Source organism: Ogataea parapolymorpha, chromosome III (assembly GCF_000187245.1).
Source record: "Ogataea parapolymorpha DL-1 chromosome III, whole genome shotgun sequence".
NCBI lineage: Eukaryota > Fungi > Ascomycota > Pichiomycetes > Pichiales > Pichiaceae > Ogataea > Ogataea parapolymorpha.
In genome coordinates this window covers 1239693-1264238 of record NC_027864.1, presented here as the reverse complement: position 1 = coordinate 1264238, position 24546 = coordinate 1239693, and the positions used below count along the sequence as shown (strand labels likewise).

Genomic DNA, 24546 nt, shown 5'->3' with positions numbered 1-24546 from the left:
TTCAGTTTTCAGTATGATGCTTGGTGAAACTGCTCTGTATAAGTATCAATCCCGCAGCAATGAAAGCTGGTAGTGGAGAAGGTGTTGATTATACTTGGTGTAGAGTTTCCGAAATTTTTAAAATGCTTATCGGCATGCGCTCGATATGTGCTTATTTGGGAAACCAATTTTCAAGCGGGCAGAATGCAGTTTGATGAATTCGGCATTTCAAGATAGCTACAAAAGGCATCGTGATGTAAGAAAAATAATCTGTAGACATAGATTAGAGTTTAGTCTGATACTTGTGATATCCTGTCTCTTGTAGAATATTGTTTCTGGTCTGTTTTAGACGATCCTCAGTCAGTATAAACGGCTGGGGCAAGCCTGTGTCCTCGACTGCCACTCCCCTCAAAATCATTTCCGATATTGCTTTAGCAGACAAGAATACCCGTGGCATACCATGTCCATGAAAGCCTGCCAAGACGTACTTATTTTTTTGATTTGGCATTTCTCCAACCCATGGAAGAGCATCAACAGAGTAACCTAGAATTCCGGTCCATAAGTAGTCCACTTCCGTTTTAGTTCCCTTCCAACTGCTAAAGTTATCTTGCATGAAAGTACTGTACCATCTTTCTATATCCGCTTTGAAAAGACTGGCATCATCGACATTCTTATACCAGGACTCCTTATCTTTAAGATAGAATGGTTTAGCTCCACCTACAACGATAGAACCATCAGACCTATTGATTAAGTATTCGTGCTCAGAAAAGTCTCGACAAATTCCGTAAGTATAGTTCAAATATGGAGTATACTTGTTGTCTGCAGTGAACTTGATGTGAGAGCATGTGCCCTTGACGGGAACAATTTTGTCATCAAATTCTGGAGCTATAGCCGATGTGTAGGCATTTGTTGCTAAGATAACTTTTTTTGTTTTGACATTGCCTCTTGCCGTTCTTATCAGATAAGAGCCATCTCCAAGAGTCTCAATGTAGTCAACACAAGTATTTGTTTGCAGGTTGAGACCTCTTTCTAGACAAAACTGAAGCAAACCCTTCACAAATTTGTATGGCCATAGGTGTCCTGCAGTAAATGTTAGTGCAAGCGGTGACTTTGGAAATTGAGAAACCACTCTTGCATTGTTTCCTTCAAGAATTTGAATGTCGTCCAGTACATTGGAGTATGGATTATTTTTTAGAGCATCCATTGCTTTGATACATCCATCCACTGCACCCTCGGTAAGGTGGACATTACATGCTCTCGTGAGAACCAAATCACAATCAATTTGGAGATCTTCTACCACGTTCTTTATCTCAGATATATGCTCATGCTCAAAGTTCCCAATGTCTGCTGCGCCCTTCTGTCCATAAAGTCTCTCAAATTTAAGATATTCGCGGTAGTAGTCGGGTTTTAGATGTCCTCCATTTCTTCCTGTAGCTCCTGAACACACTGTTCTAGCTTCTAGCATCAAAACTTTCAGAGGACATGTGTGACATTGTTTGTAAAGCCAGTATGCGGACGCCGCCCCGGCATACCCTGCACCAACAATAAGCACATCTGTTTCTGAAGGGAGATCATTAGTTGTGCGAGTGTGAACAAAGGTATCGTTCTCGGAATGCCAATAAGAAGCTGTTGGATCTGGAACCGGAAAAGGCTTTGAAGTGGACATTGTCACTAGTAATCTCTACTAAAAAAACACGAAACAGATATCTTTCTAATTGCAAGGTCGAGTGCATACAATCAACTTTTTTATAATCTATATTTCCAATCGCTTCACGTAAATAAGTATAAGAATGAGCTTTGAGCGAAGACAATGAAAATCAATCGGGTAACGGCTGGTCGCTTTCTTATCGATAAGACGTGAGCGAACGGCTATTTTGCACTATTACTTTACTATATAAGGTAGATGTCTAAATACGAAGCGAATGTCAAGGGTACTTAATACCAAACCTTTGGTATGCATCCCTGCTGCTATCCAGCTAGTTACATATTGGACTAGAGATTTTTCGTTTACGATGAAAACATAAATCTCCGAATCCTTAGCCTCATCCTGAAGTCACAGCTTTCTTATCAGTAATCTGGTTCGGCGGATTTCCCAAAAAAAAAGTACTCTCTTATCGGGAAAAGTACGTAAAACTGAATGAACATCCTTTCACGGATTCTCGCCTAAACTCCCTTTACTCTAGTGTCCTAGGAGTCGCCAATAACATTTCAGTAATGCAACAAGCTCAAACAAAGATCCAGCTGGATGTTCGCAAGATACTGCGGTTGTAATAACCATTCATAAACTGCAGTTCTCTTTTGCGACTACTCTAAGTTTCGCATCGCGATCTGAGCCTTGAAGTATTTTCTTAGCATCTGAAGAAAAATTCCAGGTTTGGGAACGATATGTATCGGCGTAATCTTGAGCTTTTATGAACCGCTCGCGTCTAAAGTATGTTTCGTTTCGGTCGGAAGACAATTTGATGAGGCTTAAATATATTCATTGCAGGAGATAATGAGCTTATCCCGGAAGGCCTCGAGTAATTTTGCGAGCAGATAAAGCTACACCCTTAGATCTAGTTTAAAGTTTTGCGCAATCAGAATATCCTCGATATGCTAATTTTTGCCAGTCCATGGGACAATGCGTTGGTGCTGAGCGTGCTAATAGCCCTAGGTTCTTTGTTGTTGTGGTTTTACTTATACACCATCAAACCCACAACGAGATTCATACGTGGGCTTCCATACCTTCCAAACCCGAGCCTTCTTTTCGGAAACCTGAGACAGCTAGGGAACGACCATCCCACAAACCTCCAAAAACTCTCTCTCAAATACCGAATGCCTGTGTTTCAATGTCTATTCGGAAATCAGAGAATTATTTTCGTCAACTCATATTCAGCAGCGATGGACTGGTTTGTTAAAAATCAAACCTGTCTTATCGATAGACCTCTGCTCTATACCTTTCACAAGTTAGTGTCGACATCACAGGGCCTGACAATAGGCACCTCACCCTGGAACGACACATGCAAAAAAAGACGACTCAACGTACAAAGATATATGACTACACCCGCGATTCAGGAAAGAGCAAGCTTGTACGATGTGGAATCGTACTCGTTATTGCGCGACTTGTATCAAGATACGTCTAATGGTGAGTCGGTTTATCCTTACACTTACACGCAAAGACTTGCTCTCAACTTCACCACTATGCTGTGCTATGCCACGAGATTTGACAATATAAGGACCAAACTTCTAAAGGAGATCCTCGAAATTGTGAAGACTGTATCCTCGTTTCGGTCTACAAACAAGAATTTGCAAGATTATGTTCCAATTGTGAGACTTTTGCCCGAAAACCCCCGAAGCAGACTTGCTGTTGAGTGTAGTAGGATTAGAGACGAATGGCTCCGAAAACTCACGCAGCAAGCACTCAATCACAGACACGATCGTGTGAGTATTGTAGGAGACTTTGCGAGGTCTGACGGGAAAGGAAGATTGGATCTGGATGATATTAAATGCATATGTGTTGGCTTGGTCTCTGGTGGTTTTGAGACTCTTGGTTCAACGGGAGCTCTTATATTTGCTCAGCTCGCCACAGAGAAGGGAGAGAAGTGGCAAGAAAGAATCTATTCAGATTGTATTAAGCACTACGGCTCCGTAGAGGTGGCATGGCAAAAGGTAGTACTTGAGCAAAAGAGTGAATTCGCAGTGTCCTTCATCCGCGAGCTTCTGAGAATGTACGCGGTCATTCCTTTAATTCCCGCTAGAAAAACTGCAAAAGCTTTTGAGTGGAATGGAGCTATTGTTCCTGAAGGTACAACAGTGATTTTAAATGCACAAGCCGCAAATCACGACAGAGAACATTTTGGAGACACGGTGGATGAGTTTGTTCCAGAAAGATTTCTCTACGAATCTAACGTCAACCGTTCTCCGTATCATTTCACATTTGGTGCTGGATCAAGGGCGTGCACGGCAGTTAATCTTTCAATCAGAATACTATATGTCATTTTGGCACGAAGCTGCATGCTTTTTGAAATTAAGAAGGATGCGTCGCGTCCACCAGTCAATGACTATATTGGATATGCAGCAGACCGATCAGCACAAACATACTGGCCAAAAGATTTTGGTATAAACTTGACGCCTAGAGATCCAGCTACAATGGAGAGGTGTTTTCGGATATCTCAAGAGGCCTGTGCTGAGCAATTATCGTACTCGTATGAAAACGACGATGTTCCTGAGAAATTTAAGGGTGGTTTATAGAAATATATAAATATTATTCGGAGCAAGCACACTCTAAAAGGTTATTGATAATAATCGTGTTATCTAATCTCTATCTAAAGCTGTAATTAAAAAAACAAGATAGTTAAATATCTAATTGCATGTTTTTAAATTGTTGCCTGCATTCCCAGAGCGTACTACAAATCATATAAGGAGACCACATATGGATGAAATTGCCAACCCAGCAGAACTACGCAAGGTTTTTAGCGACGGTCACGCAAGAAGCTCGACCAGATGCTTTAGGTGTAAGAACAAGAGATTAAAGTGCCGATACGAGTTTCCAGCTTGCAACAACTGCGAAAAAGAGGGTCACGAGTGCTTTGCCTGGGTCAAAGGACTGAACAAACCGGTTCCACGAAGTTTGGCTCTGTACCTTGAAAATAGGGTTGCCGAGCTGGAAATCAAACTTGCAGAGTTATCTGTGAATCGAATTCTGGACAAGTCTGAAGAACAGGCTTTGGCATTTGCCAGGTACGCAGCAGCACCATTCGTTGATGCTTTTGAGTCTTCTGAATGCGACAGAGGAGTTGTTAACTTTCCGTTCCTTTACTTTCGTTCAAGCAGTTTACCTGCTCCCTTCGATTCGATGTTGGATAATTCGGAGAGAGGGAACATGAAGCGATTTGTTGAGGAGCATCCACCGGTGGATCTTTACAGTATTCCCACGGATGTCGTACAGATATTGATGCTAAATTATACCAGCTATCATCAGCCTCAGTACCCCATTTTATCCAGATTGGAACTCAAACAAATAGAGTTCAAGGTTTTCGAGTCCCGAGATTCGGCCAGCTCGTATGATTACGCAGCTATTTCAATTGCTCTAGCGATCTCAGCGGCTACTTTGACACACAAAGGAGAAAAGAAAAGCTTATCGTCTTCGAGCGTTCTCTTTTCCCAAGCCATCGTGCAACTCACTCATACATTCTGGGAGAGCAAATTGAAAAAGCTTCAAATAACCTTATTGATCGCCCATTATGCTTTTGCAAACCCATATGCAGCTGACATTTGGTACGCCATTCGAGAATGCCTCAGACTCTGTCTTGATCTAGGACTGCACAAGGACGTGCAAATGGAAACAAGCACTATGATAGACATTGATCTCCGACGCAGGCTTTTTCTGGTCACCACATCGATGTCTCGACACCTAAGCTCAGTTCTGCGTATTGCATTTCCAATACCAGACAATCTTATTTCAGCAGAGAAACCAGCTACAGTGGATGATTCTTTCATCACGGAAAAGGGAATCGATCCCTCTGGTCCGCAAACAAAGGCTGCCGCTCTTCATTTTTATCAGTTCAGACTTTATGAGACAGAAGTGCACGAAGTTCTTTGGCTTAATAAGGAGCTGAATATTGATGCCGAACAGTGGCTGGACAACATGGACAGCAAAGTCGAAAAATGGTATTTGAAAGCAGAAGAATTTGCCAAACTCAATCAGCTAAGGTTCAGACTTATTTGCAAGGCTTCCCTTCAAACTCGTCTACGTCGACGTACTCCTAGAATCACAAACCCACCTCGTCCGTCATATGTGAAACTGGTAAATTCACTAGCTTTGTTGATAGACGAATACCTGAGAGACTCAAGGAGCGGCCAGGTATTCTATCTTCTAATGGGAGTCTACTATATTGAGGAAGCAGCTGTGAATTTAGCAGATGTTATATGGACGCAAAGTGACTGGATACTAGATTTTTTCACACCTGATTTTCTTGATTCTAAGTTCAAAGGATGCATTGATTTGCTTCTTCGATTCAGTGAGCGATGGCCCGATATAACTCGTGGAAAGATGATTCAGACATTAAAAGACATATATTTCAAGGCTTCAAAACGATTATTTGCAATTGCGAAGAACAGGTCAGGTTTTGAAACTTTTGAAGGGGACGATCAGGTGTCAGCCCAAATTGAGCAGTTACTGTTCCCCCAAAATGATGTCCTAGCTCCTGAAGCAAGTTTGCATCTTCCAGGAAATAAACCCAGTAGCGTTTTAGATTCTAGGTCTATGCCAGGTCTGCTCTCAATCAACAAGCAATCAAGTTGGACTGACAGTTTCAATGTTGATGGTTTATTAAACCTGGAGGAATATGTTGGCTTACAGGATTGGGTCTAGTTCAGGTGGCAGATCCAGCTGCTTTATTTTTTACGTATTATTTGACATCCATATTAACAGACATTCATGCTTTCCAATGCAAATTCTGCAAACGAAAGTAATACTTGAGAATTCGGCCAGAAAGTTGAATATCTCACAAGTAGCTGCTTCCCAGTGCTGATGGCATCAATAATTTTGCCCTGGAAAGGGGAATCTTCTAGCACTTCATGATGAAGCTTGGTAATGATCAACAAGCTCAGCAAAGAAAGTGTAATGCTGGAGACTTCTATCCAAAAACATAACGGGGCGTACTTTTGCGCTCTTCGGCTTGCATTTTTGATGCATTCAACACTAGATTGCAAAACATTCAAGTAAAAGCTAGATCCTTCGCACTGAGCACAGCTATGAGTGAGCAGCGAGCAAGCAGTAAGCCATTGAGTGGATTTTGTTTCCAGTTGTTGCCCAATCAGTGCTTCAGCCCGGCAGATAGGGCATCCAGAGAGCTTCCCATAAATGTTTTGAAAGAGATCAATCCTGTTTGTGAGCTCGACAAAAACCATCCTGTTGTTACCATCGTCAATTTCAAGACGAGCGATTTGATTTCTCGAGAAATAAATTGAAGGTGGTCTGCCTAGACAGAGAGAGACACTGGTTTCAAGCTCATAAAGCACTTTCAGTAATTTAATCCGAGGGACTTGTTTGCACACTCTTCCGGGTATCGGACCTTGGTTCCCGGTGTTTGAGAATCTCAATTTTTCGGCCAAACCACATGCTAAGGAAAGGGTCTTCCATACTGGCGAGCCTGCTTCTGGATCCAACATTTCATAGACAGCATAGTATACTAAAGCGAGAAGAGTGTCACCATCGGAATCTCTCAATTTGTCTTTCATGAGCTCTGCTACTTTTTGTTGAAGCATTATCTTGATGGAAGCAAAATCTACTCGTTTCCGCATTAGGTGAGTTGCAGAGATGAGAAATATAAGCAGCACAAACAACTGCTCGTATGAAGGGTAATTTCTAATCATGACCTCAAAATGGAAGAAGCTCTCTGGAAGCAATGGAAAAACAGGATAAATTTTACTGAGGTAATTCTCAATGAGCAATCTGGACTGGTCGTTGCCAATTATGGAAAAGTCAAATGGGACTTTTATCTGCGGAAATGATGTATAATTGTCAATGGAGCTGAGATTACTTGTTTCGACAGTTAGGTTCAACACCTTTGACACCGAGTGAACCATTGAGACCACCGAGCCCGGCCCAAAAAAATAAGAATCCTTGTTCCCTTCTATAAAGCATCCACAGCTTACAGAGGTTTCAGGTAGCTGCTTGGTTTCCTGTTCACTGCTTGTGCTAGAGCGTGCCAGATTCTTCCGTTCTATTTTGTTTTCGTACTTGGCTATCTCGTGTTTTAACTCCCTTATCTTATCGTCCAGATTTTTTAGATACCTTCTGGATACCGAAGTTCCCAGTCCTTCATCATAGTATCGACATATGGTTCCCATAGACTCGCAGTTTTTGCAGCTTGGTAATTTGAAGTCGCATTTCTTTTTTCTCTTTTTTGCACACACTGCAAGAGAACATTGTGATCCAGCAAAGAAACAGAGAAGATGGGAACAATAAACTTGTAACCTAATAGCAGGTCTTATGATTTACTAATTTTCGATACACTAGATGTACAATTGGGCAAGGAGAGAGATAAGCGATAAAATTTCAAGAATTTTACTGATAGTATTTGCGACACTACCTCGATCTGAATCGGATCCGTTGCGTTGCGACAATGGGTTTTTATTTGCCTGTTCGTGCATTCGAAAAAGCTCCAGCTATTGGCTAATGATGTCCTTGCTTGGTAATATAAAGGGATGAGCTCAAAATTGACTATAATTTATATAAAAACTTATCCTTATCTTTTTGAGATATTAGACTCGGCATTTTCATACAAACAAGTAATCAGTCACAGCATAGATGTCACAATTTACTATTCCATTGCTCTACGAAGTAGGAGGCAGACAGGCCATTGTAACGGGCGGTGGATCGGGGCTAGGCCAAATGATCTGCCAAGGATTGGTAGCCAATAACGTTGACGTTGCCGTGGTTGATCTATTTCAAGAGCGTCTGGACGAGACCGTTCACAAATGTGAAATAGTAAGAAATGAAACAGGCTCGGCTAGCAAAGTCACATCTTTGTGTTATGATATAGGTGACGAGGTGTCAAATAAACAGCTGGTAAGCTTCATCAATGAAAACTACGAAAATGTGGATATTCTCATAAATTGTGCAGGAATCAGAAGACAAAACCCAGTCACTTTTGCTCCAGGTGATTCCCTCGAGAAGCTTCAGGAGGCCACTTGCTCCATCGGATGGAAAGATTTCCGAGATACCTTTGACGTGAATGTGTTTGGAATGTACTTTTTGACTGCTGGGCTAATCAAAAAGCTAGGTGAGGCAGCGCAGAAAGGCGATGGAAGAGGATGTGTCATTTGTTTCTCATCGCCTGCATCTGTGCACAATAATCAGTTTGTTCCAGCCTACCAGCTGTCAAAAGCTGCCATAGACCACATGGTGAGGATCATGGCTGCTGAGTTTGCCGATAAGTATATTAGGGTCAACGCTGTATCTCCAGGACTCTACGAGAGCAGAATGACACCTATGGCAGCGGACGATCCGACATCAAATATCAAGTATGTCAGCCAGGTCCCTGCCCGGAGGGCAGGTCTTCCAGAAGAGATGGTGGCCCTAATTATATTCATGTGTTCAAGGGGCGGTGCCTATCTTGACGGTCGAAACATAAGGATGGATGGAGGCAGATTATTGACATTGAAGGGCCATGTGTATAGCGATGAGTGAATTAGTCTGTTTTGGTTCTATATCTCAAGACGTTTGATTCCGCTAACACCTTGTACTTTTGTATGTAAAAAGCTAACTTGAAGGTGCAAATGGAATCCAGGGAGCTAAATATTTCATCACAAAGATATCAAGAGTGCTATATCGTAATCAAAAGAGTCCAGTCGACAGTTGACTGACCGTGTTTGTAGTTCTTCGACAAACTTCTCTAAATTCTTTCAGTGATTTTACCTTTGCTCATTGCTATCTAGAACCAAATACAAGGCATACTCAGGTAAAGCTCAAGACTTGAATCTTGGCAAGATGTTCCCACTATATACCATTACACCAAGTACCTGTTCTAAATGAACCAAAATGGAACATGAACAATTCACTTGAAGGAGCAAATTTGTAGTAAAGATTATATCTCGATCATATATTGCAAGGTAGACCGTATTTTGAGTTCTCGCTAATAAAAAAGCCAAGAGAATTTTGTATCTGTTATCTACTTCGGAGATTTAGTACACGACATTTTTTCAATTCTTATCATGAAGCGAAGAGGAGTCCGACGGGCTTGCGATGCCTGTCATTTGCGGAAGCAGCGTTGCGACGGGCTTCAACCGTGTTTCAGATGCTCCAAGAGTGACAAGCTATGCTCTTACGGGGAGGAACAACTTCCAGGGGCCTCTGAAGTCGTTCACCTGATGAGCACCGTGCTCTCGTCCTTGGGAACGATCGAACAAAAAATTGATTTACTAGGTGGCATCTCTGATCCGCCAGCCGCTGAACCCTCACCTCCCCTACACCGTCCACCCGTTGCCATCCAGACCATTTCGCTTCGCGGAGCACCCATGTCGACGGTGCAGAGTGCATACTCCATGGCCGGCAATGGCATGGCCGAAATTAACAGCACAGCATCCTCAGTACGGTCGCCCCTACCACTTCTACATCAGCTCTACCGCACAGACCAGTGGTGCTGCGATCCTGTGTCGCTGGGAATTTTGTCTTTGCAAGACGCTCAACACTTGGTTGATTTGTATTTCGAACAGATGCACAACATGGCACCACTTCTTACAAAAAGCATACATTCAAACGCAGCCGATCTGCGCCAGCGGTCAACACTGCTTTTTCTTACTGTCTGCTGTGTGGGAGCGCGGAGCCTTTCTCAGCCCGGTCAAAACATACACGATCTGGCTGCTTTGCTAGACTTCTCACTATCCCGAGTGGTTTTGGGACGCACAGACCGCATCACGCTGGAGCAGCTCGAGTCTCTGCAGCTATACGCTCATTGGATGCCGCTGAGAGCGAGCCAGAGCGCCAGCAGATACAACGAGGTTTCTGTGTGGAACGTAATTGGACTCACCATCCGATGGGTCAAATTCATGGATCTGGAGGGCCACCTACAAACAAAGTTTACTGGCTCGCTCGAAGACGTACGAATTTTGCGAATCATGCTCAATCTCGTTTCTCTCGACTATCAAACTCACCTTTCCACGCAGCTGCCCACGACAATCGATCCCGTTCCGCTCGTGGCCCTTGCCAGGAAATTCTGCTCTACAGCGAGCGCAGAAGCTAACGACCACAAGCTGCTGGGGCTGTGTGAGCTCACCCTGGCTCTCAAGCACGCCACTGACCTAAAATATGTGAACTTCTTTCTGGACGAATGGGCAGCCGAATGGACGAATTATCCCAATGCGCAGCTCAGCCTATCTGAGATACCGTTCACCTCCATGCGCTGGTACCGTCTGAGCCTGAATAGTGCGCCTCTTGCAGGGCTGTGTGCAGGAACGCCGGTCCCGGAAACCGAGGAACGAGCTGTGCTGGCGGCCTTGAAACGCAGTGTCGAGGCAGCTCTTGATATGTTTGGCTTATTTCTCGAAACTCCTGGATGGGAAGAACCGAAAGTGAGCCATGCGTTTCTGTCTCGTTTCCGCTGCGCCATCGATTCGTACTGGATGACACACGCGTTTGCATTTATCTTGCTTTGCATTCTGTATGCTCGAGGAGCAGTGGACGAGAGATTTTTCTGCCGCATGCCGACACAGAACCAAACTAGTCCTCCGGCTCCCAACTCGCCGCTTTCCAACCTTCTCCAGCTGGGGCTCACCATTTTTGACCTCGACCCTACTCACCCTGCTGCACATATTGCTGCTCTGGTCCACCAGGTCTACGATTCGCTGGAACTGCTAGACGATTCGAAAAACTACGTTGAGGACGTCTTCCCGATTCCTCTTGATGAAGGGTTTGATCTTAACTTGTTTCTAGCTCGTCAGTGTGGTGACTACACGTAGGGAAACTGTTTGCGCCAATGGAGCGCAATTTCCTCGCGCGTGGCCACCCACACCTGCTTGTCTGATATATACTCTAGAAATTTGCGCAGCCCAGCTATTCTTCCTGGACGGCCCATAATTCGGGCGTGCAGGCCAATGCTCAGCATTTTGGGGCTTCTGTGCTCGCCCTCGCGGTAGAGCTCGTCAAAAGAGTCGCGCAGGTACTCAAAAAACTGATTTCCGGTGATATAGGCCTGGTAGCCTGCATTTTTGTAGTCGTTCGTGTCCATGGTGTAGGGAATAATCAAAAGCCCGTTTTGCTTGGGCCCGCCGGGATATGGCAGCCAGTATGGCAGGTCATCGTTGTACGCATCACCGTACCAAAGAAGCGGTAGTCCTAGCTCCGCAAACGTCTGCGCCAATATGCTACGAGACCTCTCTGCCGCTTTGCTGTGGATCATCCCGTAATACCAGCCCCGTGGAGGCCGCCCAGTAGTTTTTTCTATTGCTTGGATGCACCGCTTGACGTTCTCCTTTTCCTCGTCCGCAGTCCATCCAGAACGGTCGACCCACCTCCAGCCGTGAGACGCGACTTCGTGGCCGCCACGAACAAAAGCCTTCCCAACCTGCGGATTTTTCTCCAGTGCCTGTCCAACAGCGAAAATAGTCAGCTTCGTGCCGTGCTCTTCAAAGAGTCTGAGAACGCGCCACACTCCACAACGACTGCCGTACTCATACAGCGACTCTATGTTCACGTCGCGGACTCCACCCACGGAAGGCTGCACGCCAGGACCAAGTTCTGTGGCCAGCACCTCGGTGACTGCGTCGCCGTTCTCAGGACACACTTCGCTGCCTTCTTCATAGTTTAGCACAAACGAAAGCGCGATCTTGGCTCCCTTGGGCCAGCATGGGTCTGGCGTAGTCTCGCCATAGCCAATGAGATCGCGGGGACCGTAGTCTAGTGAATTTTGCATGAATGTAGTTTTTCTGCGTGTAGATAAGATATTTATATCGGCCACCGCCGACATCCTCCGACATATATAAAGCGTCTCCGCCAGCTGTGAGGGGGCAATGCGGTCGCTACGTCCTGGAATCCTTGCACCCTTGCCGTGTTTCTTCAACGCCGATGAGACAATCAACTACGACCAGTTTGTAAGACATACGCTGCGTCTTGCTGAGGCCGGCGTTATGCCTGTTGTTTCGGGGTCCATGGGGGAGGCCATCCACTTAGAAAGAGAGGAAAGGATTCAGTTGATCAACTCAGCAAGAACAGCACTGGACGAGGCTGGCTTTGCGTCCATGCCTATCATGGCTGGAGCTGGAGGACTGTCCACCAAACAGGCCGTCCAATATGCTAAGGACGCGGCTTCTGCTGGGGCTGACAGTGTTCTGGTGATTCCACCTGGATACTATGGATTAGGAGAAGCCAATTTGGAGGCATACTACACCACCATCGCAGACCAGAGCCCTATCCCCGTTCTGATCTACAACTTTCCTGCTGTTGCGGGTGGAATCGACATGTCCAGCGACCTTATTCTTAGAATTGCGGAAAAAGCACCCAATGTAGTGGGCTGCAAGCTGACCTGTGCTTCTGTTGCCAAGCTGGCCCGCGTTGCCCAGTCGCCGCTCGGTCCACGTACCACGGGCATTCCCTTTTTCGCCCTATGCGGGTTTATTGATTTTCTGCTACCAGGAATAATTGTCGGTGCACAGGGTGCAATCACCGGCGTCCCAAATTTTGCACCTAAAACTTGTCAGGAGCTGTGGGAGCTGTGTCAACAGCCACTGACTCCAGAAATTTTGAGCCAGGCCAACAAATTGCATCTGCTCGTGTCTAACGCCGATGCGGCGGCATCCAGCGCTGGCATTCCCGGCATGAAGGCTCTGCTCCACCATCTTGAAGGCTCTGAGCCATATGTCCGCAGTCCGCTGCTGCCTGCGTCGGCAAATGCCGCCGAAAAGCTTATCAGTAATCCTGCTATTGTCAGCATTTTGGAGCATGAAAAACAGCTCAGCAGTCGTCGGTAAGTGTCGGCGACCGCCGATCCCTTGGTGGATATGTATTGATTTAAATACCTAACTCTGATACTCTCCTCTACAACGATGACCGTGACTATCCAAAGACCCTCCTCTTCTGAGCCTCTCTACCCAGACTACCTGCCTTTCTACGACCCACTCGAGAAAGTCGAGGATATTGGCAAATTTGTCCACCACGACCCGGGCCACAGAGCAGACCCTGCAATGCCGAACTTGCTCAAAACAGCCACTATCATGGACCTTTCCCCATCTATTGGCACGGAGATTCGCGGAACACAGCTTTCGCAGCTGACTTCAGCCGGGCTGGACGAACTGGCGCTGCTTGCTGCGCAGCGGGGAGTCGTGGTCTTCAGAGACCAAGACTATGCAGACATCGGATTTGAGAGACAGCTTGAAATTGCCCGTCATTTTGGACCTCTGCACATCCACGGCTGGGCTCCTCATCCGGCAAATGGCTCGCCCGAGTTTATGATAATCTATGATGACAAGGACGATCTGCGTGTGAGACGGTCCTGGAAAGGGCGCAGTCCTATCCAGTTCCACTCTGACCAGTCAGCAGAGCCCCAAACGCCAGGCACTACTATTTTGTGCATGCTGGAATGTCCTCCAACAGCCGGTGGAGATACTATCTTTTCCAGTGGTTACGGAGCTTACGAGCGTCTCTCGCCTAAGTTTAGAAAAAGATTGGAAGGTCTACGTGCTGTCCATTGCAATGTCGGAGTGGCCAACGCAGAGGTTACTAACAACGGGATGTCTGCAATCCAAAGACGCAACATCTGTCGGACAGAGCACCCTGTTGTGGTGGTCCATCCCGTGACTAAAAGAAAAGCTCTCTATGTCACTCCCGTCTACACGGAGAGCATTGTGGGAATGCAGAAAGAGGAGAGTGATGCTCTGCTCAACTTTTTGTTTAACCACATCATCCGCGGACAGGATTTTGCGTGCCGTGTGAGATACGATAAGGGTACAGTTGTGGTCTGGGACCAAAGAATCACCTGCCACTCCCAAACCCTGGACTATCCCGTGGACCAGTACCGTCGGCACGGGTTCCGGCTGACGCCGCTGGCCAATCGCCCAATTCCTGCAAAGGAAGATTCGGACGACGAGCGGCTCGATGAGTATCTGTATACCTAATCTATGCAGTGCGTCGGCACTTGGTGCCGACAAAAAAAATTCCTTGATAAGATAAGATAAGCTATATATAAACCGAAAAAATTGCTGACTTGTGGTATGGAGAAAGGTTGCCCCGTTGAAATCACTCAGGTGTCTGCCGACACAGACTATAAGTCGTCTTACGAGTACCTCCTCGAGCTCGAGGAACACTACTCTGCTCATGCCCAAGAAAAGCGCAGAATGTTGACCAAGATCGATCTGCGTTTGCTTCCTTACCTTTCCTTTTGCTACTTGTGGTGTACTCTCGACAAGTCAAATGCGGGTAATGCAAAACTGTTTGGATTTCTCACAGACACCAACATGACTGGCGAGCAGTACAACTTGGCCCTCACGTGCCTATTTTTTACCTATGGCCTATTTGAGCCAGTCTCGAACATCGCCCTCAAGCGGGTTGGTCCTAGGCTTTGGGTGCCTTCCATGATGGTCATCTGGGGAGTCGTGGCTCTGTGCACTGCCTTTGTGAAGAACTGGCACCAATACATTGGTATTCGGCTGTGTCTTGGGGCCGCAGAAAGCGTGATCTACCCCGGCTCGTACTTCATTCTCAGCTGCTGGTACACCCGTTCCGAGCTGCAGACGAGAATGGGAATTTTCTATGGCGCCAACACGCTTGCCGGTGCGTTTGGTGGAGTTCTGGCTTACGGGATCGGTAATCTCGACTATGCCAGAGGCTGGCGTGCCTGGCGCTGGCTGTTCCTTATTGAAGGAGTGGCAACGGTGTTTGTTGCTCTTATTGGATATGTCATGCTGCCGAATTTCCCTGGAGAAGACAAGATTAGGTTTTTCTCTGATAAAGAGCTAGACTACCTTTATCTGCGGAAAAAATACGATAACGGGCCGGCGGGAACAAACCAGAAATTTGAAATGAGCCAGGCCTGGAACGCTCTCAAGGACCCGCAAGTCTACTTCGTCATGCTTATGTTTTGGTTTGGAGGTTCTGTGCCAACATACTCTCTTTCCTACACCCTGCCAACCATGGTCAAAAACCTTGGCTACTCGGCTATCAAGGCACAGGCAATGACCACTCCGCCATATGTTGCGGCCACCATCCTCACTGTGTCCATGGCCATCTGGGCTGACCGGTCGCAGCAACGTGCTCGTACAATTATGATTTGCTACACAATTGGGCTTGTGGGTATTATCATTTTATGGGTCACAGTCCACCATCCTAATCTGCCGGGCGTGTCGTATTTTGCTATTTTCCTCGCAGCCTCGGGCTACAATGCGCAGGCCCCAGGAATCGGCGCTTGGCTGTCCCTGAACATCCCGAACCCGACTAAACGGGCCTCGGCAATCGGCTTTATGATGCTTCTCGGGTCCATTGGAGGGGGTGGAATTGGCTCAAATATTTATATCGACTCCCAGGCACCTTACTACCCGTTAGGATTCGGATTTTCCGTCGGCTGCACGGTTCTTGGTGCCATGGTGCCGTGCATGTGCAATTACTTCTATCTGAGATCGCAGAACAAAAAACGCGATGCTCTGTCTCAAGAGGAAATTGACAAATTCTCCCTGGAGGAGCTGGCAGAGCTAGGAGATAGGGCCCCAACCTATAGGTATGTGCTATAATTTATTCTTTTACCTACCATAATTTTTTTTCATAGTTCATCATAAGAGATGTGAAACTCTTTTGGTGGATATGGAGGGTTGTAATGAGCCTCCATCTCGTCCCAGCACTTGTGCAGGTACGACTCCATTTCCTGACAGTGCGCAATAAAATCTCTCTGGTCAAACTGCTCGCCGGTCTTGAGCTGCTCACGGTAGTGCAAAATGTGCTCAGCCAGGTTTGTGAGCCGGAACTGCACCCAGTCATTGTAGAACTCGTTGTAGTTTTGACGAGGGAGAATTGATGGCTTCACACTGGTCAAAAGACTGTTATCCAGCTTTTCAGGGCCTGCCACGCAGAAGCCAGCAACGGCAGTCACACGGTTGGAATTTGAGACCGGTTTAGTGGCCACATGTTTGAGCACCATGCCCTGGATCAGCGTTGCAGAGCCCACCTTTGGGTCTGGCACGCGCACAAACTTGTTGTCGCCTGTGACAATGCCCGTCTCGCCGCCAATAGCATTCTCGTCCAGCTCAGCCATAATAACAAGAGCAAATGTCGACGAGTCGTAATGCATTCCAAGAGATGATGGCACGTCGTCGCCGTTGCTCTGCTCGCTATATTTCTTGAGAAGTTCTTCTCTTGGAGGCTCTGTTGCGTCCTTTTCTGCTAGTGAGAAATTAAAATGACCCGCACTAAATAACGGCTTCATTTTCACTTTTGTGAAGCTTTCGAGGATTTCTCTCAGCTCAGAGCTGTTCCATAGGGCCTGTGTAAATGGAGCCCAGCGACTGCAGTGGCCGCCAACGTGGAAATCGAGACGGGTAGCACTTTTGGCGAGGTTAGGAAGACGGCCGTATTTTTCAACAATTTCCGGACGCAAAGCCTCCCAGAGCACCATATCCACAGCCTCCTGCGTCAGCAGGGGAAACGGATATGTAGCGGCAAAGTCGCATACTGGCGCAGCACGGGTTTTCTTGATCTTCAAGTCGTCAAGCGAGAGAACCTTGGCGCTTGGGTCTTTGATCAGGTGTTTTTCAGGATCAAAAGTAAGGTTGGGATTGAAAGATGGCTTGCTCTCTAGGCGTTCACGGAGTTGAGCAATCTCTCCGTCAACGGTTTCTTTAGGAATATCATATTCATGGTTGCCGGTGAGGTAGTTGACGGCGTGACCAAGGTGTTTTTGTGGATGAGGATAGGCGGTCGGCATTTGTGTTGTAATTACTGACCATAGTGAAGCGGTGGTGTTTATATAGCCTCCTTAGCCCGCTAGTGCTATGTGAAACCCCGCTGAGCTTATCAAGAGGTTCCTAGATAAGAGAAAATTAATTTTCCGCTTTTGGCAGTTGCGCTATCATGAAGAACAAGCATTTGGAGTGACTGTTGACAAGGTCAAATATGCCTTCTTTGCAATGATGCCAGTCTAAATAGGCTTTTGTCCATAGTTATGCATCATATGAGCTGCCTACTAGTCAGCGGCAAAAGGCTGTCCTCCAATGGAGACATAACCTTTGAAAGTCAACTACAAAGTGACGGGTTTTTTATGTTCTCAATCACGTCTTGTTTTTTAAAATACACCCTCACTGATATAATATGCTTTTAGCGTAAACACTGCCACTGTCCAGCAATCTCCTGCAATTTGTGAATTCCGCAGCTTTCCAGATTTCAAAAGTTTGCCATGCCAAACCAAAAATCTTACACTTTGATTTCCGGAGTCAAAAAAGCAGTATTTGAAATTTGCAAGTACGTACTTTGCAACAAGCCTACGGACATATCTATGTTGGGCTTAATAAACGCTCTTAGCGGAATTGTTGGATCGCAACTCAAAGTCTTCCGCATTGTTAGTTTTCATGACGAAAGCAACACTACGGTAATATTTCCACATAGCACAGCTCTAGCTTTCGAAGGCGTCAGACACATCGGTGAAGTTGGGATAGCTCTCTCCAACTTTACATCCTCAGTCTTACTATCCTAACAGGTGTCGATATTGCGGAGAAGCTGCTCTTGACAGGAGTGTATTTTATGGAAAGCCCAACCTTCCATGGTCCTTATTGCAACTCTGTCTGTAAACTCTGTCAAGATGACAAGTACCTTGGAGAGATTTTGGAAGACATTGACAATAGTCTAACCGCAATAGTTGAAGGCGTTGACAGGCTTTATAAGTTAGTGTGGCACTCTGGCCCAGCCCCTCTGAGGTGTAACTGAACATTGACCTTCAGTCCTAATTACTATTAACAATTTTTATTGTGGAAATGCAAATACCGATCGGAGCATGTTCAAATTTGCAAGTAAACAGATACTGCTTTAGTTACTACATCCTACCGCCTGTGAGACTAAGTTCAACCATATTTGGGATACCCAATTCCAGCCCTCGTTCATGATTGCATTTGCTTTTCTGAAATATCTTATCAATATAATTTCCATATTGGGAGTGAGAATAAAATTAATTATCTTACTATATTAATTTCGTACTTATTCAATACAGTGACCCAATTAGCATTTACTCTGTCGAAATCAAGACAGAACGATTTCTCTATTCTGTCTTGCTCATTTTCAATGCCCAGATTCAAACCAAAACTGCCTTGATTCCCCATTGCCTCGGATCTGAAAGCCAGCTCAACGTATTCAAACGCAGAGATTCAAGGTTATGCAAATGAATCCTCTGAAAATTTGAGGTACACGAACGTCGGGTCCCGAATCTGTCATCATTTCCATTGGCCTGCTACTGAAATTGCACACCAAGAGACAATATGTGCCTGTTCACACGTCAACGTGTTCCACCACGTTTCCGCACTCACGGACTAAAAAATTTCCTGCAAGATCCAGGCACGTGCTCAGGTACATTCCAACTAGCCATTCTCGGCAACCGTTTTGTTTAGTTGTATTGTAGCACCATGCTTGGGTCTCAACAATTGTGCGTTTACCTTTCATTGACTACACGTGGACGAAAGTCCAAAACTATAAATTTCCAAGAGACGCCTACGGTAGCTATGCTTGCAAAAAAGACCATCCAGCTTCTAACACTCTCAACTCTAGCTCTTGCACAGCTTGAACCCCGAGCAAGATTGAGCTCCGACCAGAATTCCGCTCTGGATCTACTCGTGCCGTCACTTTTTGGCTGGCAAGACCTGGTCTCCGAGATCGGGCAGAGCATCGAGTGCACGGCGTGCCAGACCGCCCTCGTGGCAGTGAACGCTGCCATTGACATCATTGGTGAGGAACTAACCTTGGAGATTGTTAAAGACATCTGCCAGGGTTTCCAGAAGGAGGACGTCTGCGACGGCGTGGTGACAGAGCTCGGCCCTGTGGTAGTTAAGATGATCACCAGCTCCTCCGACTCTTTACTCGGCTATGGCGGCCAGCTCATTTGCAACTCATTTCTTACTACCTGTCCGGACTTTGAGCCGCACACAATGGACTTTACGCCATCTCCCGTCTCCGATGCTGTCATCAACTACTCTTCCAATGCAACATCCGAAAACCTACTTACTATTTTACACATTTCCGATATCCACTACGACCCAGACTATCTGGTTGGCTCGGAGGCAGACTGCGACTATCCGCTGTGCTGCGAGGCGCGCACACAGGAGTCCAGTACCGTCAAGACCCCGGCTACCCGGTTTGGAGCGTACCAATGCGATGTTCCGCTGGACCTGGTGGAAAGTTTTGGCCAGAATCTGGAGGCCACCATTGGCGGAGCACCAGACTTTACGCTCTTCACAGGAGACGTCCCCCCACATAATGTCTGGTACGACAACGCGACGACTGTGACGGAAGCTTTTCAAATCTACAGCACGCTGGCAAAGTACATAAAGTCTCCGCTGTATGGCACAATGGGCAACCACGACACCGCCCCGGTGAATCTCCTGAAGCCAGCGGAAATCGGAAATCTCAGCAACCAGTGGGCGCTCGGCACCCTGGGCAGCTACTTCCAGCAATGGTTGCCTGCGTCCACCGTGCGGCAGTTTGAAGACTCCTACGGTGTATATGCTGTCCGTCCTGCTCCCGGCCTCAAGCTCATCAACCTCAACACTGTGGACTGCTACAACTTCAACTTCTACATCCTGTATAACAGCGGCGCGAAACTTGATCCAAACGGCCAGCTGCAGTGGCTAGTGAACGAACTAAGTGACAGCAGGCTACAAAACGAATCTGTGTGGATACAGACACACATTGCACCGGGAGACGCCGACTGCATCGTGCCTTGGTCAAACCTTTATAACTCCATCGTGGTGGAATATTCTGACATCATCAAGGCCCAATTCTTTGGCCACAGCCACGAGGACAAGTTTATTCTCAACTACGATTCACAGGGTAAAGCCATCGGCGTGCAGTACCTGGCTCCGTCCATTACCACCTTCACAGATCTTAACACTGGCTACAGAGTATACAAGGTGGACCCAAAGACGTACGAGATAGTCGACTCGCTAACGTATTACGCGGATATTGCTGCCACAGGAAACAGCACGCCACCAAAGTGGCAGCTTGAGTACTCGGCAAGAGAATACTATCCGTCGTGGCCGGCTACCAGCCCGCTTAATGCAACGTTCTGGGAGCGAGTGTTGCAGATGTTTGAGTCCAACAATACCGCCTTTGAGCTCTATAGCAAGTACATGTCCAAAAGCTCTTCGGCTTCCGACATATGCACTACGACCGGGTGCAAGGAGCAGTCCATTGCGCAGATCAAGAGTGGCAACACGCGAAACAAGTATTATGCTCCGCTCATCGAGCTTGACTCCGACGCCAATTTAACAGACGTTGCCACGGCCATTTCCAGTGCCAAACAGGAAACTTCTAGCACGGCCCTAGCCAGAAGGTGTTTACATCTCTAAAATATGTATTTTATATTTTTCATCCACTAAAGATATCTGCATCTCAATTTTTTTTTCACCAAAGAGAGATTAATTCCCATAGAACGCATTCTTGATCGCCCCTGTCGTATCCCTCACCAGGTCTGCGCCCTGCTTCAGGCGCGCATTCATCACCATGGCCGTGTGTGGCACTCCTTTGTAGATGGTTATGTGGCTGTCAATACCGTTCTTGACCAGCTTCTCGTTATATGCCTCGGCCTCAGAGCGTAGCACATCACACTCGGCAGCCGCAATAAATGCCGACGGAACGTTCTTGAAGCTCTCATCCGGATAGAACAACGGACTGGACTCTGGAGTCGTCAGAGTCTCTCCGGCAAGAGGCAGATATAACTGACGGTACCACAGCATTTTGGCAGCAGGCAGCTGCGGAGTGTGTTCATTTTCTCTCCAAGACGGTTGTGTCTCTCCCGTCGCGGAGTTGTCTGTCACGGGAACAACCAGCATTTGGAATTTCAGGGGCGGGTACTTTTTGCTCAGAGGAGAGCTGGCGTATTTGTGCGTCATGATGGCAGCCAGGTTGCCGCCAGCGGACGATCCAGCAACACAGACTTTAGTGTTATCTATAGGAAGGTCTTTGGTGTCCATGACGTACAATAGGGCCTCAAACGCGTCCTCGACACAGGCAGGGAACGGGAACTCGGGAGCCAGTCTGTAGTCGACGGTGATGACGAGACAGCGGGCGTTGTCGGCCAAATGCGTGCAGTATGAGTTTTCCGTGTCGATGCCGCCAAGAACCCAGCCGCCTCCGTGGTACCACACGGTGCACGGCCAGCCCGCGGCGGGCGCAGTGCCCTGGGGGACGAAAACCCTGGCGGGAATCGGTTTCTCGGCCGAGGTGTGTTTTCTAGGAATCTGAATGTCGTAGATCTGTGCCATCTCTTTTGGCGGAGCCTGTCCAGGGATCACATTTCCACCAGCCTTGGTTTTTGCAAGCGGAAACTTGTGTGTCTCCAGAATGTCTGGTCTGTTGCACAGTTCTTCCTCAAAGAACTTCACGTACTCCGGGTCGAGTTTGCCAGCCATTGAGGGATGGATCTTGAGCGGAAGCTCGCTCAGTGGCTCGGGCCATGAGTAGTCGGGATTGAGGGTGACAGAGTAGGGAGACATAATGGTGGATTGACGGATTTCGAGCTGACGGAGCTATTATATATTTCCTCTATTTTTACATTTCTGCTTATCGTGCGGAGTTAATTTTTTGCGGCGGTGGGGGCGCAGATGCGCGTGCACTGATAAAAGTCGGACAAAATTATTCACTTTATCCTACCCCCAATGAAGTACCCATCTGAACTCACTGACCTGTCCAACAAAGACGAACTGCTCAAGGCCTACAAAGGCGTCAGCATCGAGTCCCTGCCTACACCCGCCTTTGTGGTCGACAGGGCAACCTTCCAGAGAAACTCGGACAAAATGCTTGAGAACGCTCACAACCTCGGCGCAGATTTCCGTGCACACGTTAAAACTCACAAAACCCTCGAGGGAACAGCACTGCAGCTCGGCACTGGCAAGTACAAGACTGATAAAATCGTTGTGTCGACGCTCAGAGAGGCGTGGGGTCTGCTGCCGCTTATCTCTAACGGCTTGATCAAGGACGTTCTTTTCAGCCTGCCGGTCGTTTCCAGCCGTCTGGAAGAGCTTGCAGATCTGAGCACCAAGGTTGAGAGTTTGCGTCTGATGGTGGACAACCTGGAACAGCTAGACATTTTGGCTGCTTTCAGCAAAAAACACTCGCTGTCGAAAAAATGGAGCGTCTTCATCAAAATCAACATGGGCACCGATAGAGCAGGTTTCCTGCCTAGTTCGATTTCCGAGCTGCTTGAAAAAATTCTAAAGACAGACATCACCCAGACAGTCTCGCTCTACGGTTTTTACTGCCACGCCGGCCACTCGTACACGTCCAGAAACTTTGAGCAGGCACAATCTTTCTTAATTTCTGAGATCTCGAGCGTGAATGAGGCGTGCAAAGAGGCACTCAAGTTTGACAACTCACTAAAGCTCCAGATGTCGGTTGGCGCCACTCCAACGGCCCATGCGGCTGAAAAATTCGATCTCAGCGCTGTGGGCCAGCTGTTTGGTAATCTCGAGCTCCATGCGGGAAACTACCCATTCTGCGACCTGCAGCAGCTAGCTACAGGCTGTATTGAGGTTTCTGATGTTGCCTGCAAAGTTATCGCGGAGGTTGTTTCCGCCTATCCTGGAAGAGGCTCCAAGGCTCCCGGCGAGCAGTTGATCAACGCTGGTGTTATAGCGCTGGCACGTGAGTCTGGCCCGCTGCCTGGGTTTGGAAAAATTGTGTCCCCACCAGGATACGAAAATTGGACTGTTGGACGGCTCAGTCAGGAGCACGGAATCTTGACGCCTGTGGAGGAGAAGGACACAAAGCTGATTCCTACAGGCACCGTGGTCAGCATTATCCCACAGCACAGCTGTATCACGGCAGCATCGTATCCATGGTACTACGTTGTTGAAGATGGCAATACGGTCGTGGATATTTGGGTGCCATATAGAGGATGGTAGTATGTAGCTATAAAGAGTCCTCAATTTTAGAGAGCTGTTCAAATAGCGGCAGGTGTTTTTTCCACACCTCCATGTCCATGGAGTGGTTGAGTGGGGGACGTCCGATCTCGGTTTCTCCAAAGCCGTATTTGTACTTTAGAGCATACTTGAGACCAATCAGGTTGGTGGCAGCCGTCATTTCGTTGATTCTCGTGATCATGTCCTGCAACTCCAGCGCTTCTTTGTATCTGTGCGCTTTGTACAGTTCCATGATCCTGACAAGACATTTGGGGAAGACGTTAGAGAAACCGTCGATTGCTCCGTTCACGTTCACAGAAAGAGACGGAACAAGAACCTGTCCGACGCCAGACAGAGGAGTAAAGTCGGACGACTTAAGCTTCTCGTTCTGGCCCAGCATCGTGTACAACGGGAAGTTGAAGTTGGTCAGCTTGCAACCAACAATATTTTTGTGCATTCCGATCCTGGTAAATGTCTCTCCCGTAAGATCAATGCCATTTTGGACTCCCGGATAATTGTACACGACTATAGGCAGTGGGGATTTGTCTGCTAGGTCATGGAACCAGGCCTCCAGGCCGCTCTGGGTGGTGATTGCAGGGCCATAGTAACCAGGAACAAGCACAATCATCATATCGGCGCCGTTTTCCTTGTAGACGGCAGCCTGGTGGCACAGCTCAGGAACACAAGATCCAACACCGCCAGCGAGGATTTTGAACGAGGAGTTTGGAACAGCATCTCTAATAGACTTCACAACGGCCGCTCTCTCCTCCAAAGGCAAGTGAACTGCCTCGCCTGTGGAGCCTCCGACCAGAATCCCTGAAATGCCGCTGCGATAGAGCAGCCGCGCGTGTTCTTGCTGCGTGGCAGTGTCGAGAGACTGGGCCGCATCGTTTTTGAAGAATGTTGGCACCGGCGAGTAAATACCGTCTTTGAGTGTCTTTTCTAGAGTCATGGGAGAATATAGTGAGCTAAGAGTTTAGTAGCTTGGTCTTTTCTTTCTTGCAATAA

General features: G+C 47.1%; 14 protein-coding genes across 14 annotated transcripts; 8 read left to right on the top strand and 6 right to left on the bottom strand.

Moving 5' to 3' along the window:
• Nucleotides 1-262: 262 nt before the first annotated feature.
• Nucleotides 263-1645, bottom strand: HPODL_00883 (uncharacterized protein; the record flags this gene model as incomplete). Its single annotated transcript, XM_014080851.1, has 1 exon — nt 263-1645. One exon carries the CDS (start codon nt 1643-1645, stop codon nt 263-265), a length of 1383 nt encoding a protein of 460 aa, XP_013936326.1.
• Nucleotides 1646-3012: 1367 nt separating this feature from the next.
• On the top strand, nt 3013-4209 carry HPODL_00882 (uncharacterized protein; the record flags this gene model as incomplete). Its single annotated transcript, XM_014080850.1, has 1 exon — nt 3013-4209. The coding sequence occupies one exon, from the start codon at nt 3013-3015 to the stop codon at nt 4207-4209; it is 1197 nt and encodes a 398-aa protein (XP_013936325.1).
• A 181-nt stretch (nt 4210-4390) lies between these two features.
• Nucleotides 4391-6331, top strand: HPODL_00881 (uncharacterized protein; the record flags this gene model as incomplete). Its single annotated transcript, XM_014080849.1, has 1 exon — nt 4391-6331. The coding sequence occupies one exon, from the start codon at nt 4391-4393 to the stop codon at nt 6329-6331; it is 1941 nt and encodes a 646-aa protein (XP_013936324.1).
• Nucleotides 6332-6384: 53 nt separating this feature from the next.
• HPODL_00880 (uncharacterized protein) lies at nt 6385-7812 on the bottom strand (the record flags this gene model as incomplete). The annotated part of the gene is made up of 1 exon (XM_014080848.1): nt 6385-7812. The coding sequence occupies one exon, from the start codon at nt 7810-7812 to the stop codon at nt 6385-6387; it is 1428 nt and encodes a 475-aa protein (XP_013936323.1).
• Nucleotides 7813-8272: 460 nt separating this feature from the next.
• On the top strand, nt 8273-9154 carry HPODL_00879 (short-chain dehydrogenase/reductase SDR; the record flags this gene model as incomplete). The annotated part of the gene is made up of 1 exon (XM_014080847.1): nt 8273-9154. The coding sequence occupies one exon, from the start codon at nt 8273-8275 to the stop codon at nt 9152-9154; it is 882 nt and encodes a 293-aa protein (XP_013936322.1).
• Nucleotides 9155-11411: 2257 nt separating this feature from the next.
• HPODL_00877 (Chitin deacetylase 1) lies at nt 11412-12374 on the bottom strand (the record flags this gene model as incomplete). The annotated part of the gene is made up of 1 exon (XM_014080846.1): nt 11412-12374. The coding sequence occupies one exon, from the start codon at nt 12372-12374 to the stop codon at nt 11412-11414; it is 963 nt and encodes a 320-aa protein (XP_013936321.1).
• A 97-nt stretch (nt 12375-12471) lies between these two features.
• Nucleotides 12472-13428, top strand: HPODL_00876 (putative dihydrodipicolinate synthase; the record flags this gene model as incomplete). Its single annotated transcript, XM_014080845.1, has 1 exon — nt 12472-13428. The coding sequence occupies one exon, from the start codon at nt 12472-12474 to the stop codon at nt 13426-13428; it is 957 nt and encodes a 318-aa protein (XP_013936320.1).
• Nucleotides 13429-13503: 75 nt separating this feature from the next.
• Nucleotides 13504-14571, top strand: HPODL_00875 (uncharacterized protein; the record flags this gene model as incomplete). The annotated part of the gene is made up of 1 exon (XM_014080844.1): nt 13504-14571. One exon carries the CDS (start codon nt 13504-13506, stop codon nt 14569-14571), a length of 1068 nt encoding a protein of 355 aa, XP_013936319.1.
• A 96-nt stretch (nt 14572-14667) lies between these two features.
• On the top strand, nt 14668-16179 carry HPODL_00874 (uncharacterized protein; the record flags this gene model as incomplete). Its single annotated transcript, XM_014080843.1, has 1 exon — nt 14668-16179. The coding sequence occupies one exon, from the start codon at nt 14668-14670 to the stop codon at nt 16177-16179; it is 1512 nt and encodes a 503-aa protein (XP_013936318.1).
• Nucleotides 16180-16208: 29 nt separating this feature from the next.
• On the bottom strand, nt 16209-17366 carry HPODL_00873 (uncharacterized protein; the record flags this gene model as incomplete). Its single annotated transcript, XM_014080842.1, has 1 exon — nt 16209-17366. The coding sequence occupies one exon, from the start codon at nt 17364-17366 to the stop codon at nt 16209-16211; it is 1158 nt and encodes a 385-aa protein (XP_013936317.1).
• A 1684-nt stretch (nt 17367-19050) lies between these two features.
• HPODL_00872 (sphingomyelin phosphodiesterase) lies at nt 19051-20988 on the top strand (the record flags this gene model as incomplete). The annotated part of the gene is made up of 1 exon (XM_014080841.1): nt 19051-20988. The coding sequence occupies one exon, from the start codon at nt 19051-19053 to the stop codon at nt 20986-20988; it is 1938 nt and encodes a 645-aa protein (XP_013936316.1).
• Nucleotides 20989-21057: 69 nt separating this feature from the next.
• On the bottom strand, nt 21058-22134 carry HPODL_00871 (AB hydrolase superfamily protein; the record flags this gene model as incomplete). Its single annotated transcript, XM_014080840.1, has 1 exon — nt 21058-22134. One exon carries the CDS (start codon nt 22132-22134, stop codon nt 21058-21060), a length of 1077 nt encoding a protein of 358 aa, XP_013936315.1.
• A 162-nt stretch (nt 22135-22296) lies between these two features.
• Nucleotides 22297-23541, top strand: HPODL_00870 (D-serine dehydratase; the record flags this gene model as incomplete). The annotated part of the gene is made up of 1 exon (XM_014080839.1): nt 22297-23541. One exon carries the CDS (start codon nt 22297-22299, stop codon nt 23539-23541), a length of 1245 nt encoding a protein of 414 aa, XP_013936314.1.
• A 7-nt stretch (nt 23542-23548) lies between these two features.
• HPODL_05174 (uncharacterized protein) lies at nt 23549-24490 on the bottom strand (the record flags this gene model as incomplete). The annotated part of the gene is made up of 1 exon (XM_014080838.1): nt 23549-24490. The coding sequence occupies one exon, from the start codon at nt 24488-24490 to the stop codon at nt 23549-23551; it is 942 nt and encodes a 313-aa protein (XP_013936313.1).
• Nucleotides 24491-24546: the final 56 nt, after the last annotated feature.